Source organism: Hyperolius riggenbachi, chromosome 2, assembly GCF_040937935.1.
Source record: "Hyperolius riggenbachi isolate aHypRig1 chromosome 2, aHypRig1.pri, whole genome shotgun sequence".
Taxonomy (NCBI): Eukaryota; Metazoa; Chordata; class Amphibia; order Anura; family Hyperoliidae; genus Hyperolius; species Hyperolius riggenbachi.
The window spans coordinates 482,758,691-482,773,719 of record NC_090647.1 but is presented as its reverse complement, the minus strand read 5'-3'; the positions used below and the strand labels follow the sequence as shown (position 1 = coordinate 482,773,719).

Sequence of the window (15,029 nt, the reverse complement as noted above, 5' to 3'; positions counted from 1 at the left end):
TCATTTTTTAGTAGCAAACCTAACAGTAGTGTAATTTTACATATATCAAAAGAGCAATGAATTTTCTGACGGGGCTTCCAGGGGGTCCATATGCAGTACGTATGGCCACCCCTTCCGCAGCCGCCACACTTTGGCCAGGGATCGGTATACAGCCGCAATATGGCTGTTGGGGGGCCCCCAGGTTTATTTTGCCCTGGGTCCCCATTGTTACTAAAACCGGCCCCCGCCAGTGCCCCAGTGTAGCGGCGCCAAAGCTTGCATGCAAGCCGTAACCATTCTGATCTTATGAGAGTTCTCTATTCATAACTAGATAAAACAAAATAATAAGTATTGATAAATGGTGTCACTTTTGGGTTTGCACACATTTCCAGTATTTGTCAGTAATACAATGAGTACACATGCTACATTGTTCTCGGCAGAGCCGTTTGGGCTGCATCTACTGAGAACTACTTTCACACGTATTGCGTTGCATTGTGTTGCAGTGCGCTCCCCTATCGGAGTGGCCATTTGTCTCTATGAGACTGGCCTCACTACCCATGGTGCTAGGCGATGCAACAGAGGTAGTTCCGACTGTCCAGAGGCGACACAGGCTCTGTAGTGTGTTGCCGAGCAACACCGTGCGTATGGCATTTGCATTGGAGTCTATGGCACCTCAACGATCTCTCTTTAGACTGTTTCAGTTGGGTGCGGCGCTCAGGGCTGTGGAGTCGGAGTCGTGCAGTCGGGGCAATTTTGGGTGCCTGGAGTCGGGGAAAAATGCACAGACTCCGACTCCTAATAAATTTAAACTGTAATTAAAATAGAAAATATGATAAAATGTTCTATTTCTCAGATAATAGTCATCAAATCATTTATACATACAGTAATAGCTGTGCTTAGTCCACAAAAATGAAATAAACCCATCCAAATTAGTTACTTGTGCTGCTTCAATAAAGCAGTCCCCGTATTTTTAAGTCAGATATACATATCTGATTGTGACTGTATATATAATGTGTACACAGGAATCTCTTATATATAGACGAAATAACATCTATGCTGTAAGTATAAAGCCTGATGTGTAGCCGTGTCACTAATAGAGATGGTCAGTGAGATTTATGCAAATGTATAAATCTCATTTTTTATTTTTGTTAATGAAATCAAATAATTTGATATGTTGTTAAAATTTGGTTTGGTGACTACGAATTAAATGGTACCAGAGAAGGATGAAGAGAAAAGTTTTATACATACCTGGGGCTTCTTCCAGCCCCCTTCAGGCTAATCAATCCCTCGCTGTCCTCCTCCGCCACCTGGATCTTCTGCTATGAGTCCCGGTAATTCAGCCAGTCAGCGCAGTCCGGCCGTGTGCCGCTCCTACAGCCAGGAGCATTCTACACCTGCGCAATAGTGCTGCGCAGGTGTAGTACGCTCCCAGCGGCGGAGTGTGTGCATGCAAACTAAGCAAGACTGGCTCAAGTACCTGGAAGCCCCAGGTATGTATACAACTTTAATTTCATCTGTCTCAGGTTTACTTTGTTACACAGTAGTACTATATTCTACATATGCACTCCCCACAGAGCTGCAGGGAATCCACTAAAAATGTTGTGCACATTGAACACAGAGGTGTTGTCTATTACCCATGAACCTGGTTCAGATCGTACATGAAGAATGTGTAAGAGGAAGAATCCCCTCATTCCCCTGCAGAGTACCTGCACATCACTCTTACATGTACCTACAGTTACATTGCCCAGGGCCTGATAGATGTTCTTTGTTCCAGTCTGTACCTTTTACAAGTACTCTTACCAAGGATTAGTTTTAGTCTATGACTAAAGGGAATAAATATGGCAGTCTCCATATCCTTCTCACTTCAGTTGTCTTTTAAAATTCCTAAGCGTTGGCAGTTAAGAGACGAATTTTATGTTACATACTTTCAATCAACAAGATTGTAATATGCAAATTAGAGGAGTCGGAGTCGAGGAGTCAGAGTCGGTGGAATCCTAAACTGAGGAGTCGGTGGATTTTTGTACCGACTTCACAGCCCCGGCGCTCATGAGACAATTGGGAGCCTGTCAGGGAGCACCAGCAGGGAGAGCATGTCACTGGAGGGGGCGGAGCTATGCCTGCGCACTCTGCCACAGGGTGATGTGCAAGGGGGCAATAGTGCGGTGCGATTGTACTGCGTCAGATTCTCCTGCTGCAGGACAGTCGCATGTCGCCATATGAGAAGCCAGTCTAAGGGCCCTTTTCTACTAGCAATCGCAATCATAAATCCCAAACGCCAGTGATTGTGATTGCAATTTTTCATTTGCATTGCATTATCCCTCTTAAAATCACTCCAGAAAGCGATTGCGATTTACAAATCCAATCACTATAGTGGAAAATACTTCTCATGATTTCTATGATAAAGTAGCAATTTTGCGATTCAGCTGTGCAGTGGAAAAAGGCCCTCACACCTGAAGTGAGGCATATGAAGACTGCCATATTTCTTTCCTGTTAAACAATACCAGTTACCTGGCAGCCCTGATGATCTCCTTGGCTTCAGTACTATCTGAACTGCACCTGAAACAAGCGTGGCAAATCCAATCAAGCTTAAGTGATGCACCGGATCCGCATGCTTGTTCAGGGTCTATGGCTATATAAGTATTAGAGGCAGAGGATCAGCAGGACAGCCAGGCAATGTGCATTGTTTAAAAGGAAGTAAATATGGCAGCCTCCATATCCCTCTCACTTCAGGTGTACTTATTTTGTGTTCCTTCTTCCCTATTTTTTTACTCTTCTCCTCTGCATATCACTCCAGAAGTCCAATAAGGGATCAAGTCGCGCTATTGAGAGGTTGAAGAAAAAGATGTTTGAATATGAATCCTGGCTTCTGCTGTTCTCTCCCACCATCCCTTTCCGGATCCACAACAAGAACGGCAAGGTAAGCGCTTTCCCTGAGCTGGCCCCTGTGTGTCCTCTGCAGAGGCAGAGCTGGTATTATAGGAGAGATATGAGTGGGAATCCGCTTTGGTCTTCCCACCCGAGAATTGTGGGGAGTCCTGCATGCTTATTTGCATACTTTGAACATTTCAATACGGAGCAGATTATGCCAGAAGGGGAATTTGGGAAGCCTCTGATGTGAACAGTGAGTCAGACGGCCCAAGGCCCAAGGACGGCCGTGGGAGCGGTACGAACTCCACTCACATCTTCTACTGACTTGGCTTTATACCCAGCTCTCTGCCTTTGAATCCAACTCACAAGGACATATTGCTTGAAAGGCGAGAGTTCAAAGGAATTGTCTCGGTTGCAGACCACACATTTTTTATTGAGCCCACAGCTGACATTAAGTTCTGCGGGAAAGCCAAGCTAAGTGACTGCTGTACATCTTCTTCCTGCAGGACCTGAAGGTGCTGCTTTCCAGCGTGGCTAAACTGTGACGGGAAATATTATTAAAGAAGAACATTTGAGATGTTCTTAGCATGATAAAAATGTGATATATTATTTCCTAATGTTATTCAATGTATAATTTAATAACAGTCCACAGAGTTCTCCTTTAACAACAAATATCCCTTTTTTGTAAGTTGTTCTTAAAGGGAACCTGAAGTGAGTAAAATTATTTAAAATAAATACATGACGTAGCTGCAAATGAATATTACATACTAACCTCACCGTCAGTTCCTCTCAGAATCTCACCATTTTCTTCTTACAGTGATCCCTTCCAGTTCTGACAATATTTTGTCAGAACTGAAATATACCAGTTTCTGTCAGTTATATATCAGCAGCTGTCAGTTACAACTGAATGTGCAAGGTAATGTCCATGCTTCCCTATGGCTCAAGTGGGTGATATTAAAATTTAACAGTGTGCTGACCAGGAAGCTGTTATAGGGTAACGGCCATTTTTAAAATGGAGGACGGAGAATTCCATTGATCACAATGGACAAATGGGACGCAGGAGAGGAGAGACAGATTGAGAAGTAGACTACACAGGATGTAAGTATGACCTGTGTATGGTTATTTTGACTTTTTATTTTCAGTTCAGGTTCTCTTTAAAGCCTCCTCCAATCAGAGTTTCCCTTTCCAGCACTTTGAAATATGAAGCACACTGTTAAACAGAACAGTAATCATGGAAAAAATTAGATTGTACTGGAAGTTTTATTCAATGTTTTTCTCCGGTAGAAATACAAAAAAAAAACACACACACATTGAATCTTGCAAGGCCTCCTTAAGGCTTCTTGCACACAGGGATGTTACAGGCGCACGTTAGTGCAGCCTGTAACGCTGCCCCAACGCACAGCAATGTAACACAAGTGGGCTGTTCACACTGCCCACGTTGTGTTACATTGTAACGCAGCAAAGTGCTGCATACTGTGCGTTCTATGCGGCTAAGCCGCATTAGACTGTTTGCACATGCTCAGTCATGTTGGGGAGGAGGGGAGAGCGGCCGGGCACATGGCTAATTAATATTCACTGCACTTAGTGACGTGCAGTGTTTACTTCCTGGAGCGGTCGCTCTGTGCGGCGATTGGCCGGGCGGGACCACGTGATGCCGCATGCGTCCAAGAGTACGCATTACGGCATCACGAACGCCAGAGTGAGCTGCACAACGTGGCTCACTCTGTCTTCCACACCAGAGAGCACCAGGCGTTGCGTTAGGGGCACGTTATGTGCCCTATAACGTCCCCTAAACGCAACATCCTGGTGTGTAACTAGCCTAAAGGTAGACCTATACCATGCAGTTTTCTCCTAAAGCAGGCCTAAACTTTTCCACAGGAGAGAAGGAAAACTCAGAGAAACCCACCCTGTGTGTATTTAGAGCCTGTCTAATTCTCCCTTATCTGCAAATAATGAGCCACTGTAATTTGATCCGTCAGCTCTGGCTAATCTGTGCCGTGGGTTTGCCGACTTGTGTACTAATCTGTAAACATAGGAGGTTAACTCTTTCTCTGCACCCATGAAACCAGAAAGTGGCCACTCTGCAGAATCTCAGATCAAAGTATTTTTTTTCTTTAAAGGTGATTATGCTGTTGCTTATCTTTTAGAGCAGCAAGGAAGGTCTGTTTTAAGATGTTTTTAAATCCAGTCCGGTTTCTTGATTGATTGTATTGTTTGAAAACCCAGCATACTATATTCAACTTCTCCTAAAAATTTAGCAGAATTTTCCACCGTTGCCCATAGAATAAAATTCAGGAAATGCAATGTTTTTCCTCTTGATCGATAAAAAAATTGCAATCAGTTTCTCTAGGAAGTGACCAAAGACTATTGCACCAAAATGTTTGATTCTCCCAATTTAAAAAATAAAAACTATTCTATAGAAACATTATGTATATTTCTTTATTTGACCTGAGAAAAATCAATTAATTTCTTGTGTGGAAAATTCAATTCACCGTGGTGGAAAATTTTGCTTGTTTTTTTTTTATTATTGAATAGTGCATCGTTAGGTTAGTCTGATTTTTCAAATATTACAATCAGTCAAGAAAACTGAATGACTTTAAAAGCTCATAAAGAGACTCTGAAGTGAACAAAAATTGCTATTTTTACTTGCTAGTTCGCTTCAGTAGTCTCATTAGATGTACACTGACGCATCCCGACCGCAAAACGAGGGCTTTAGACCCCCCTAATCCCGGGGCAAACATCCACGACCATCTTGGTCTTGGATTGTGCTGCCCGGAGAGGCAGAGCTTTCTGCTGTAGCTCTGCCTCTCCGGACGTCAATCGCCGTGTGGATCTCCGTCTCTCCCCGTCCCTCCCTCCCTGTGAAGGAAGAATGAGGAGGCGGGGAGAGGCGGCGATCCGTGGAGATTGACATTAGTAGAGGCAGAGCTGCAGCTGAAAGAGGCAATGCAGAGCCCCTCTGGGACTAAATACATGCCTTGAATGCAAAACAGATGCAAATTATGTGCAATCTAATTATGTGCAATCTAATCTAAAAATTTGGAAGTGAATGTGAAGCAGTGAACGCAGCTGGCCGCTAGTATACTTACGTTCAATTTATACAGCGGGAGACATGGCAGCGCTTTCAAACAAAACTTATACCTAAATGATTTATCTGCATTGATGTACAGAGCTCCAATAACTGGACTATATTAAACAACTAGCACTCACTACAGGCAAAGGGGGGTGTTAGCTTCAGTGATAATGTGTGCACAGATACCTAATAGACTTCCCCACGGCAGTGACGGACCCCCTCGGGGAAGACCTAACACTAATCTAGCGTTAAAAACATAATATTCCTCGTGCTGCTAGTCATAAATAGTATACATATTTCATCAAGCAAACAGCCAGACAAGTGACAGTGCTCAAGGTTGCACCTGGAATGTAAACCAACAGAGGCAACGCAGAGCCCCTCTGGGACTAAATACATGCCTTGAATGCAAAACAGATGCAAATTATGTGCTAATTCTAATCTAAAAATTTAGAAGTGAATGTGAAGCGGTGAATGCAGCTAGCCACTAGTATACTTGCGTTCAATTTACACAGCGGGAGACATTTGCCTGTAGTGAGTGCCAGGCGTGTAATATAGTCCAGTTATTGGAGCTCTGCACATCAATGCAGATAAATCATATGCTGTATGTCCACAATTTCCACCTCCGTAATGTCTCCAAGATTTGCCCCTTCTTAACCCCGGACACGACCAAACTGCTCATCCATGCCCTCATCATCTCCCGCCTTGATTACTGTAACTCCCTCCTTTCTGGCCTCCCCTTGAAACGCACTGCCCCCCTTCAATCAGTGATGAATGCAGCTGCAAGACTCATCCATTCTTCGCACCACTCCGCATCCACATCTCCCCTTTGTGAATCCCTGCACTGGCTCCCTATCTGTTTCAGGATAAGTTTCAAGATTCTTCGCCTGGCGTATAAATCTGTGCACAAAACCTGCCCTACCTACCGTATTTTTTGCCGTATAAGACGCACTTTTTCTTCCCCAAAAATGGGGAGAAAAAGTCCCTGCGTCTTATACGGCAAAGGCAGAAAATCCCCGACTTCCATACGCCCGCCGATACGACCCGCCACCATCGGGGATCCCCTGCCTGTGTCCCCCCAGGATCCTCATGTGTCTCCGGTCCCCCCTTATGTCTCCGGGTCCCCTGCAGTCAGCGGCAGCAGCTTACCTCCTCCATCTTGCCAGCAGCGATTGAAGACATCCGGCTTCAGTGTGCGGCTTCCTCTAGTGCTGGCTTCTAATGACGCGTCATTAGAAGCCGGCACTAGAGGAAGCCGCACGGGGAAGCTGGATGTCTTCAATCGCCGCGAGCAAGATGAAGGAGGTAAGCTCAGCTTCTGCCGCTGACTGCAGGGGACCTGGAGACAGAAGCGGGGGGACCGGAGACATAAGCGGGGGACAGTCCAGGCCAGCGGGGACACATGGAGGAGGTAAGCTCAGCTGCTGCCGCTGACTGCAGGGGACCCGGAGACAGAAGCGGGGGGACCGGAGACATAAGTGGGGGGCAGGCCAGGCTAGCGGGGACACATGGAGGAGGTAAGCTCAGCTGCTGCCGCTGACTGCAGGGGACCCGGAGACATAAGCGGGGGGGCCGGAGACATAAGCGGGGGGCAGGCAGGCCAGCGGGGACACATGAGGACGCTGGGGGGGTCAAGAGGTCACAGCAGGGCGACCACAGGGGGGACCACAGAGGACAGGAGGACACAGGAGGGGGACCACAGGGTACAGAGGGGACAAGAGGACACGGGGGGGACCAGAGGACACAGGGGGGTGACCACAGGGTACAGGGGGGGACAAGAGGACACAGGAGGGGGACTAGAGGACACAGGGGGACCACAGAGTACAGGGGGGGACAAGAGGACACGGGGGCGATCACAGGGGGGACCAGAGGACACGGGGGTGACCACAGGGCACAGGGGGGCAGAGGACACAGAGGGGTAACCGCAGGGGACAGGAGGGGACCAGAGGACACGGGGGAAACCACAGGGCACAGGGGGGACCAGAGGACACAGGAGGGCAACCACAGGGTACAAGGGAGACCACAGGGGGGTAACTACAGGGGGGGAGGGGGACCAGAGGGCACAGGGGGGAGACCAGAGGACACTTTAGGTAGAAAGGGTGAGATAAGAGGGCACATGAGGTACACAGGAGGACACCATTTGCGGGAGGTCGTGTACAAGACACTCCTGAAATATGGAGGCACCAGGTTTAGTTTATATTTTTTTTCCCTGTTTTTTGCCCTCTAAACCTGGGTGCGTCTTATATTCCGGAGCGTCTTATACGGCGCGAAATACGGGTACATCTCAGAGCTTGTTCTGGTCGCCAGGTCGCCCCCTCTGATCCTCCAATGACCTTCGCCTCACCGCCCACGTGTTTCCCATTCCCATGCCCGCCTGCAGGATTTCTCAAGAGTCGCCCCCACCCTCTGGAACGCCCTTCCACCGCCCATCAGACTTGCTCCCTCCTTCAACACATTCAAGCAAGCCCTCAAAACCCCTGTCCAGCGCTGTGTAATATGTTGGTGCTTTATAAATACAATAAATAATAATAATATCTACTGTTCCATTCCAAGTAATTTGACAGACCTACATCTGTTTCTTGCTCCTGCTGAGGCTCTGTCACATTACGTTACTTGGCAACCTAAAGCAGGTGCAGGTACCCTGATGTTTAATACTGCAAATCTTGTAGTTTACTCCTCAGTATTGAATAAAGCTTGACTGATTGTTCGCAGTGCTGGGAATATTCCTTTGTCGACTTTTCAGCAAATTCTTTTTTTAATTTGCTGTGTTGGTGGGATGTAATTTTGTTGCCCTTTATGTTGTTTTTATATAATGCTGACATACTTAGAACTATTCCGATCTTTTCCTGTCACCACAGGACCACTATCACGAAAAATTGTAAAATGTTAATTGCATGTGTATGATCTGTGTAAAATGTACATTTGTTCCAAGTAAAATACCCTATAAATTACTTTTCTCCTATGTTGCTGTCACTTACAGTAGGTAGTAGAAATCTGACAGAAGTGACAGGCTTTGGACTAGTCCATCTCTTCATTGGGGGATTCTCGGGGATTGATTTATTTTCAGAAGCACTTAGTGAATGGCAGTTGGTCTGTCCAACTGCCAAAAAACTGTGTAGCGAGCAGGGAAGCTGGCCAGCATCATTGTTTAAATCCATTTTGGGGAATATCTTTATAATGAATAAAAGACTTGCTAAGACTCCCCTATGAAGAGATGGACTAGTCCACCTGTCGCTTCTGTCAGATTTTTACTACCTACTGTAAGTGACAGCAACATAGGAGAAAAGTAATTTATGGCTCATTTTACTGTGGAAAAAAACGTGCTTCTTATTTGTCTGTTTGCACATATTTTACATTTTAAAATTTTTCACCATAGTGCCCTTTTAAGTAAAGATTAATAGAAATACTGAAAGTCCCCCATGATTGGACTAGTGCAAAACAGATTTTTACTGCCTACAGAAAGTGACAGCAACATAGGAGAAAAGTCGTTTATGTTGCATTTCACTCTGGGAGAAATGTACTTCTTAAAAATATGTATTTAAAATTTTACCATTTTTCGTGATAGTGGTCTTTTCAAACGTAGGGTGCTGTGTGCACAAGAACACCAAGGCCGTTATTCAATTCACTTTTTCTCCAAGGAGATAATTATTCATCTTCTGTGGCACGCTGCGGCTTACCGCACTGCAATGCTAATCCTATGGGCTGTTCACAGTGCGACGTTGCGTTGAAAAATGTTGCGTTGTGGTAACTCGCTGCTTGCAGTGCGTTACCTCTTAATGCAGACACGTTGCAACTTTAACATCGCATTAAACCGCAACGTCCCACTGTGCATATGCCCTGAAAAAAGAAAAGTACTAAATAACAGGGCTGTGAAGTCAGAGTCGAAGGGCCGGAGCAATTCTGGGTACCTGGAGTCGGTGGTTTCAATAAACTGAGGAGTTGGATGATTTTTGTTCCAATTCCACAACCCTGGTAAGAATTAGACTTAAAGAGAACCTGTAACTAAAAAAGTTCCCCTGGGGGATACTCACCTCGGGTGGGGGAAGCTTCCGGATCCTATCAAGGCTTCCCCCGTCCTCCTGTGTCCCGCGGCGGTCTCGCTGTGCCTCTCCGAACAGCGGGGATGTAAATATTTACCTTCCTGGCTCCAGCGCAGGTGCAGTATCGGCTCCCCGCTTGGAGATGGGCGGATATAGCCGATCGATGTCGGTCCGCTCTACTGCGCAGGCACAAGTCTCCTGCGCCTCCGTAGTAGAGGGGACCCGACAGAGATCATCTATTTCCGTGCTGAGAGCCGCAACAGCTCCACCCGCTGGAGCCAGTGAAGGTAAATATATCAAGCCTTGTCGAGCCAGGATTGCGGGAACCTTCGGTGGAGCCAGCGCTGGATTGCCTGCAGCTACAGGGATAGGGGAAGCCTCATTGGAGCCCTGAGGCTTCCCCCTCCCGAGGTAAGTACCCCCCAGGGGACTATATTTTTAGTACATTGTCTATTTAAGGTGGCCACTAACAATCCAATCTTTTTCATCCAATCTTACTATTTCTATGTAATATTAGGGAACTGCCTAAATTACCCATTCAATATAGACACTCAATTTACCCTTATACGACATAGTTATGGTAAAATTGGATGAAAAAGATTGGATTGTTAGTGGCCACTTTAAGAAGTCTGTTGAAGCAATATTGGGTACCTGGAGTCAGTGGTTTCGTAGACTGAGGAGTCGGATGATTTTTGTACTGACTCCACAACCCTGCAAAGGAAGAGCCAAAGTAGGATGCAAATTTAGTAAGTGGCATGTGTTGGGGATGTCTGTGGAAACCAGAGGACATACAAACATTGGAAGAATATACACATTTCCTGCAGATAGCTTCCTCCTACTAAATGTCTATTGTACTGTGTTCTTTTCTAGAGCTACCTCTTCTTGATATCATCAGACTATGAGCGATCAGAGTGGAGAGAAGCCATTCAGAAACTGCAGAAAAAAGGTGATTACATCTATCGTAACAAAGTGTGCGCGTGAAAATGCAGAATTGTTTTCCTTTACTAAGAACATTTCTCAAGATTCAATACCTTTTCTTTTTTATTCCAGATTTACAAGCATTTGCACTCAGTTCTTTGGAGCTCCAGGTACTTACTGGGTCCTGCTTCAAACTGCGAACGGTTCATAACATGCCTATAATCAGCAATAAAGATGGTAAGTCAAAGGGCTGCAGTATTATTATGTCACCACATGGTGGGGCTGTTGGTTAATTTTTTCCCGTTACAGTGCAGCAACATTACTGAAGTGTTAATCACAAGTATTATTATTTGTTATGTAGTTAATACAGGATTTAGATCATTAAAAGTACTTTATAATCTGCTAAATGTGGTACTGGAAGTAATTGGTTCTTTACCTAAGCTTTATTTATTTTCCTACTGATTCCTGAGTTGTCACATGACATATATCCTGAAACAACTTGTATCTCTGTGTACTCTGCCCTGATCTACCCCATACCCTACACTATGTACATTCACTACACTGTACCTCTGCATACACACTGCCCTTATCTACTCCATACCTTGCACCATATAACTGCATGCACACTGCCCTGAAGTACTGTATACCATATGCACTCTCTACACTGTACCTCTGCGTACAACACCTTCTTGATTAACTCCATACACTGTACCATGCACATTCTCTGTATACACACTACCCTTATCTACTCTATACCCTGCACCCATATACATTCTCTGTACCGCTGCATAGACACTGCACTGAGCTACTCCATACTCTGCATTATATACATTCTCTATACCCAACTTTCTCAACCTTTTTAGAGTCAAGGAACGCCTAAAAAAAATTTCAGATCTCAGGGAACCCTTGCATTAAAATGACAAAATAACAATTACGTCACTTTTATGAGTTTTCCCTGATACCTACTATAATACACCTCTTGGTTAATAATAGAACCATTGTTACAATCACTACCCCACGTTACAAATACAGCAATCATCCCCACGTTTGAAATGCAGCAATCACCCCAACTCTCCACCAAACACACACACACACACACACACACACACACACACACACACACACACACACACACCCACACACACACACACACACACACACACACAATACAATGGTTACTCCACATATGAAATGCAGAAATTAGCACATATGAAATGCAGCAATCACACCTATATAAAAAGCAACATTACCCCCATATTAATTGCAGCAATTACCTCTATTTAAAATTCAGAAATGACCCCCATATAAAATGCATCAATAACCCCATTTGAGCAATCGGACTGACCCATATTACACCACTCTATTCTACACCTCTCCCCTTCCTTGCTAAATTAACATCTACCAAAGTGCTCAACTATATTTTAGGTCGCTGAGCTGTCAAACCTAATCATAAGTGTAACTGGAATTGCAGATGTTTATACTTCATTGGCAGATTTGATGAAAGTAATCACACACTCACAAGTAGAGCTTTATTAACTGCATTGTATCATTAAAGGGAATTTTAAGTTCTGCATCTACAGCATCTATTTCTTAGCAACTGTATAGTGCTTTATTACTTTCTGGTGTGTAATTTCAGATTTTGACCAGTAGAGGGATCAGTGTCATGTACCATAGGACAATAAACTGTATCCTATTATTGTTATGCATTAATATAACATTGACACATTTTCTATTGCACTTCAGAGTGTCAAATAGTATAAACTTCACATCACTAAATGGTCCTCAGAGGGAATCTGAGGCAAAGGCTAGTCAGCATAGCTGTATCTTTTCACTGTATGGGAGGAAACCCATGTAAACGTGCAGAGAAAATACAGTATAATACATACAGTATATGAATAGAGGCACGAAAAGCAGAGTAAAAAGCTTAAAATCAGTTTACTACTACTGCATGGTGGTGGTGAAATTGGTCAGTGATTGGCCAATCATAATTAAAAGTGTGGATTTAGGGTACATACACATCCAATTTTGATTGGCCAATCACTGACCAAGTTTACCACCTGCATGTAGTATATGGACCAACAGAATTTGAATACTATGAACAGATTGTGTAGGTAAGCTCTCATACTACGTATAAGTGGTAAAACTGGCCAATTGTTGGCCAATCAAAATTGGATGTGTGTCTTCTTCCCTGTCAGATCCCAGCTCACCCTCTGTCCCTGAGCAGAAGCTGTAGGGGGCACGTCATGGACTAATCCTGCAAGTCCTGTGCTGTCTCAAGACGTAGTACCAACTGCTTCTATGTGCTGCTCCTTAGATGACTGCACATTTTTTTTTTGAATGGCAATTTTGGTACAAAGGATTGGCGGACATAATTTCCACAATTACTTATATGTTAAATGATTACCACGGATTCAATGGACTCCTGTGTCCGACTATGATTCTGATTTGAGATGGACAGGATTGTTTTGATATTTTTCTTTTGATATAAGACTTTTTCCCATGGACAGCTGAACTGCTCGTTTGTTGCGCAGTTCAGCATCCGTCTGCCTCCTACGACTGCCATTCAGGTGCAGATAAAATACAGCCGAATGGCAGCGCTTGTAACACCACCCATGTCAGCACTTGACACACTGTGGCGCTACCATGCTGCAAAATACCATCTACTGCTGTGCTCAGATGCAGCTCCATGGTCTGCTGCTTGTGCCGAGCCCTAGCAAGCACCTGGCAGGTGAATGGGGGCAGCTGACAAGTGGCGAATCCACCGCCTGTCAAATGCACGTGCAGTATATTGTCATAGATTGGGCAGGCGGAGGAGCAGCAGCAGGGGATCAATAGCCACATAGCTTTGCCTGCATCGCATAGTTCAAAACCAGCAGCAAAAATGTGATTATCCTGCAGAAATCTGATTGAGATTGATTGGTGCATTATGGTCAGAGCAGGATCATCCTCCAGACAACCTAGGCAGGTTATCGGGACCTAGTGGGTGTCTAGGGGTCCACCGGCTACCTTTTCTGACCTCTCTCCACTTCAGCTTACCAAAATGACCACAAGGGGGCCTCAAATCTACTACCTTACCTAGGGCCCCATTACTTCTTAATCCATCTCTGAGTGTGGTACATAGATCACTTCTGTCAGTTTTCAATTCATTCACCAAATTGGCCACGATTGTCCCATTTATGGCTGGCTTTGTACAAATTTCTCTGTGAGCCTCCCTCAGCATAGGGCAGTGATGGCTAACCTTGGCACTCCAGCTGTGGTAGAACTACAAGTCCCATGAGGCATTGCAATACTCTGACAGCTCTAAGCATAACTCGGGGAGACAGAGGCATGATGGGATGTGCAGTTTGGTCACAGCTGGAGTGCCGAGGTTAGCCATCACTGGTATAGGACCTCTCCTCACTATCCATAGATGTTTCCTACTGTATGCAGATGTGTAGAAGTTTACAATCTGTAGATGGCTGTGTGTGCTATGAGGTAATTCAGAAGCACTCGCGTTATGTGAAATATATCTAAACGGGACTCGTTTTCTCTCTTGCTTGAAGATTTATTTCTGGGTCTGTTTGGATCCCCTGCCATACAATACATATATAATGAAAATACTCTTTTGTTTTGTAGATGACGAATCTTCTGGACTGTACGGTTTCCTGCATGTGATCGTTCACTCTGCCAAAGGATTCAGCCAATCTGCCAGTAAGTGCTCGTTACCCGGGCGTTAGGTCATTTAATGGTCCCCTTGCTGCACAAGGTTCTCACAAGGCTGGTTGTAAATGTGCATGGTATATGTATGCATGCCGGCCAAGCCTAATAAAATAATCATGGGCTGGAGCTAAAAACGGGACGGCTCCAAAATCGCTAAAACAGACGCTGACAAACTCTGCAGATATAATAAACAACTTCTAAGGGTCCGTGATCTGGAGTCGTCTGGGCCCAGGAGCTCTGGATATTGTATGACACTCACACTACTGGATGGGGAGAGCTATTATACTAAGCCCCTTGTGACCAGATGTCTCAGAATTTACATCATAAGATGAGGTTTTTTTTTTTTCATATATCCTACATCACTGGTATCCTAAAGTGTTAATGTGGGATCAATCTTTGACATAACATTCAATAAAAATGTTTTCCTACTTTTTATTACCCATAGAATTACCGTA

At 44.7% G+C, this 15,029-nt stretch overlaps 1 protein-coding gene across 7 annotated transcripts in view; it reads left to right on the top strand.

Moving 5' to 3' along the window:
- Positions 1–15,029, top strand: part of ABR (ABR activator of RhoGEF and GTPase) — a 669,248-nt gene that overhangs the window by 536,802 nt on the left and 117,417 nt on the right. For all 7 annotated transcript variants that reach the window (XM_068270301.1, XM_068270303.1, XM_068270302.1 and 4 more), the window contains 4 exons: positions 2,774–2,896; positions 10,828–10,903; positions 11,008–11,112; positions 14,491–14,565. In XM_068270301.1, coding sequence (XP_068126402.1) covers positions 2,774–2,896; positions 10,828–10,903; positions 11,008–11,112; positions 14,491–14,565 — 379 coding nt within the window. The remainder of the gene's footprint in view (positions 1–2,773; positions 2,897–10,827; positions 10,904–11,007; positions 11,113–14,490; positions 14,566–15,029) is intronic.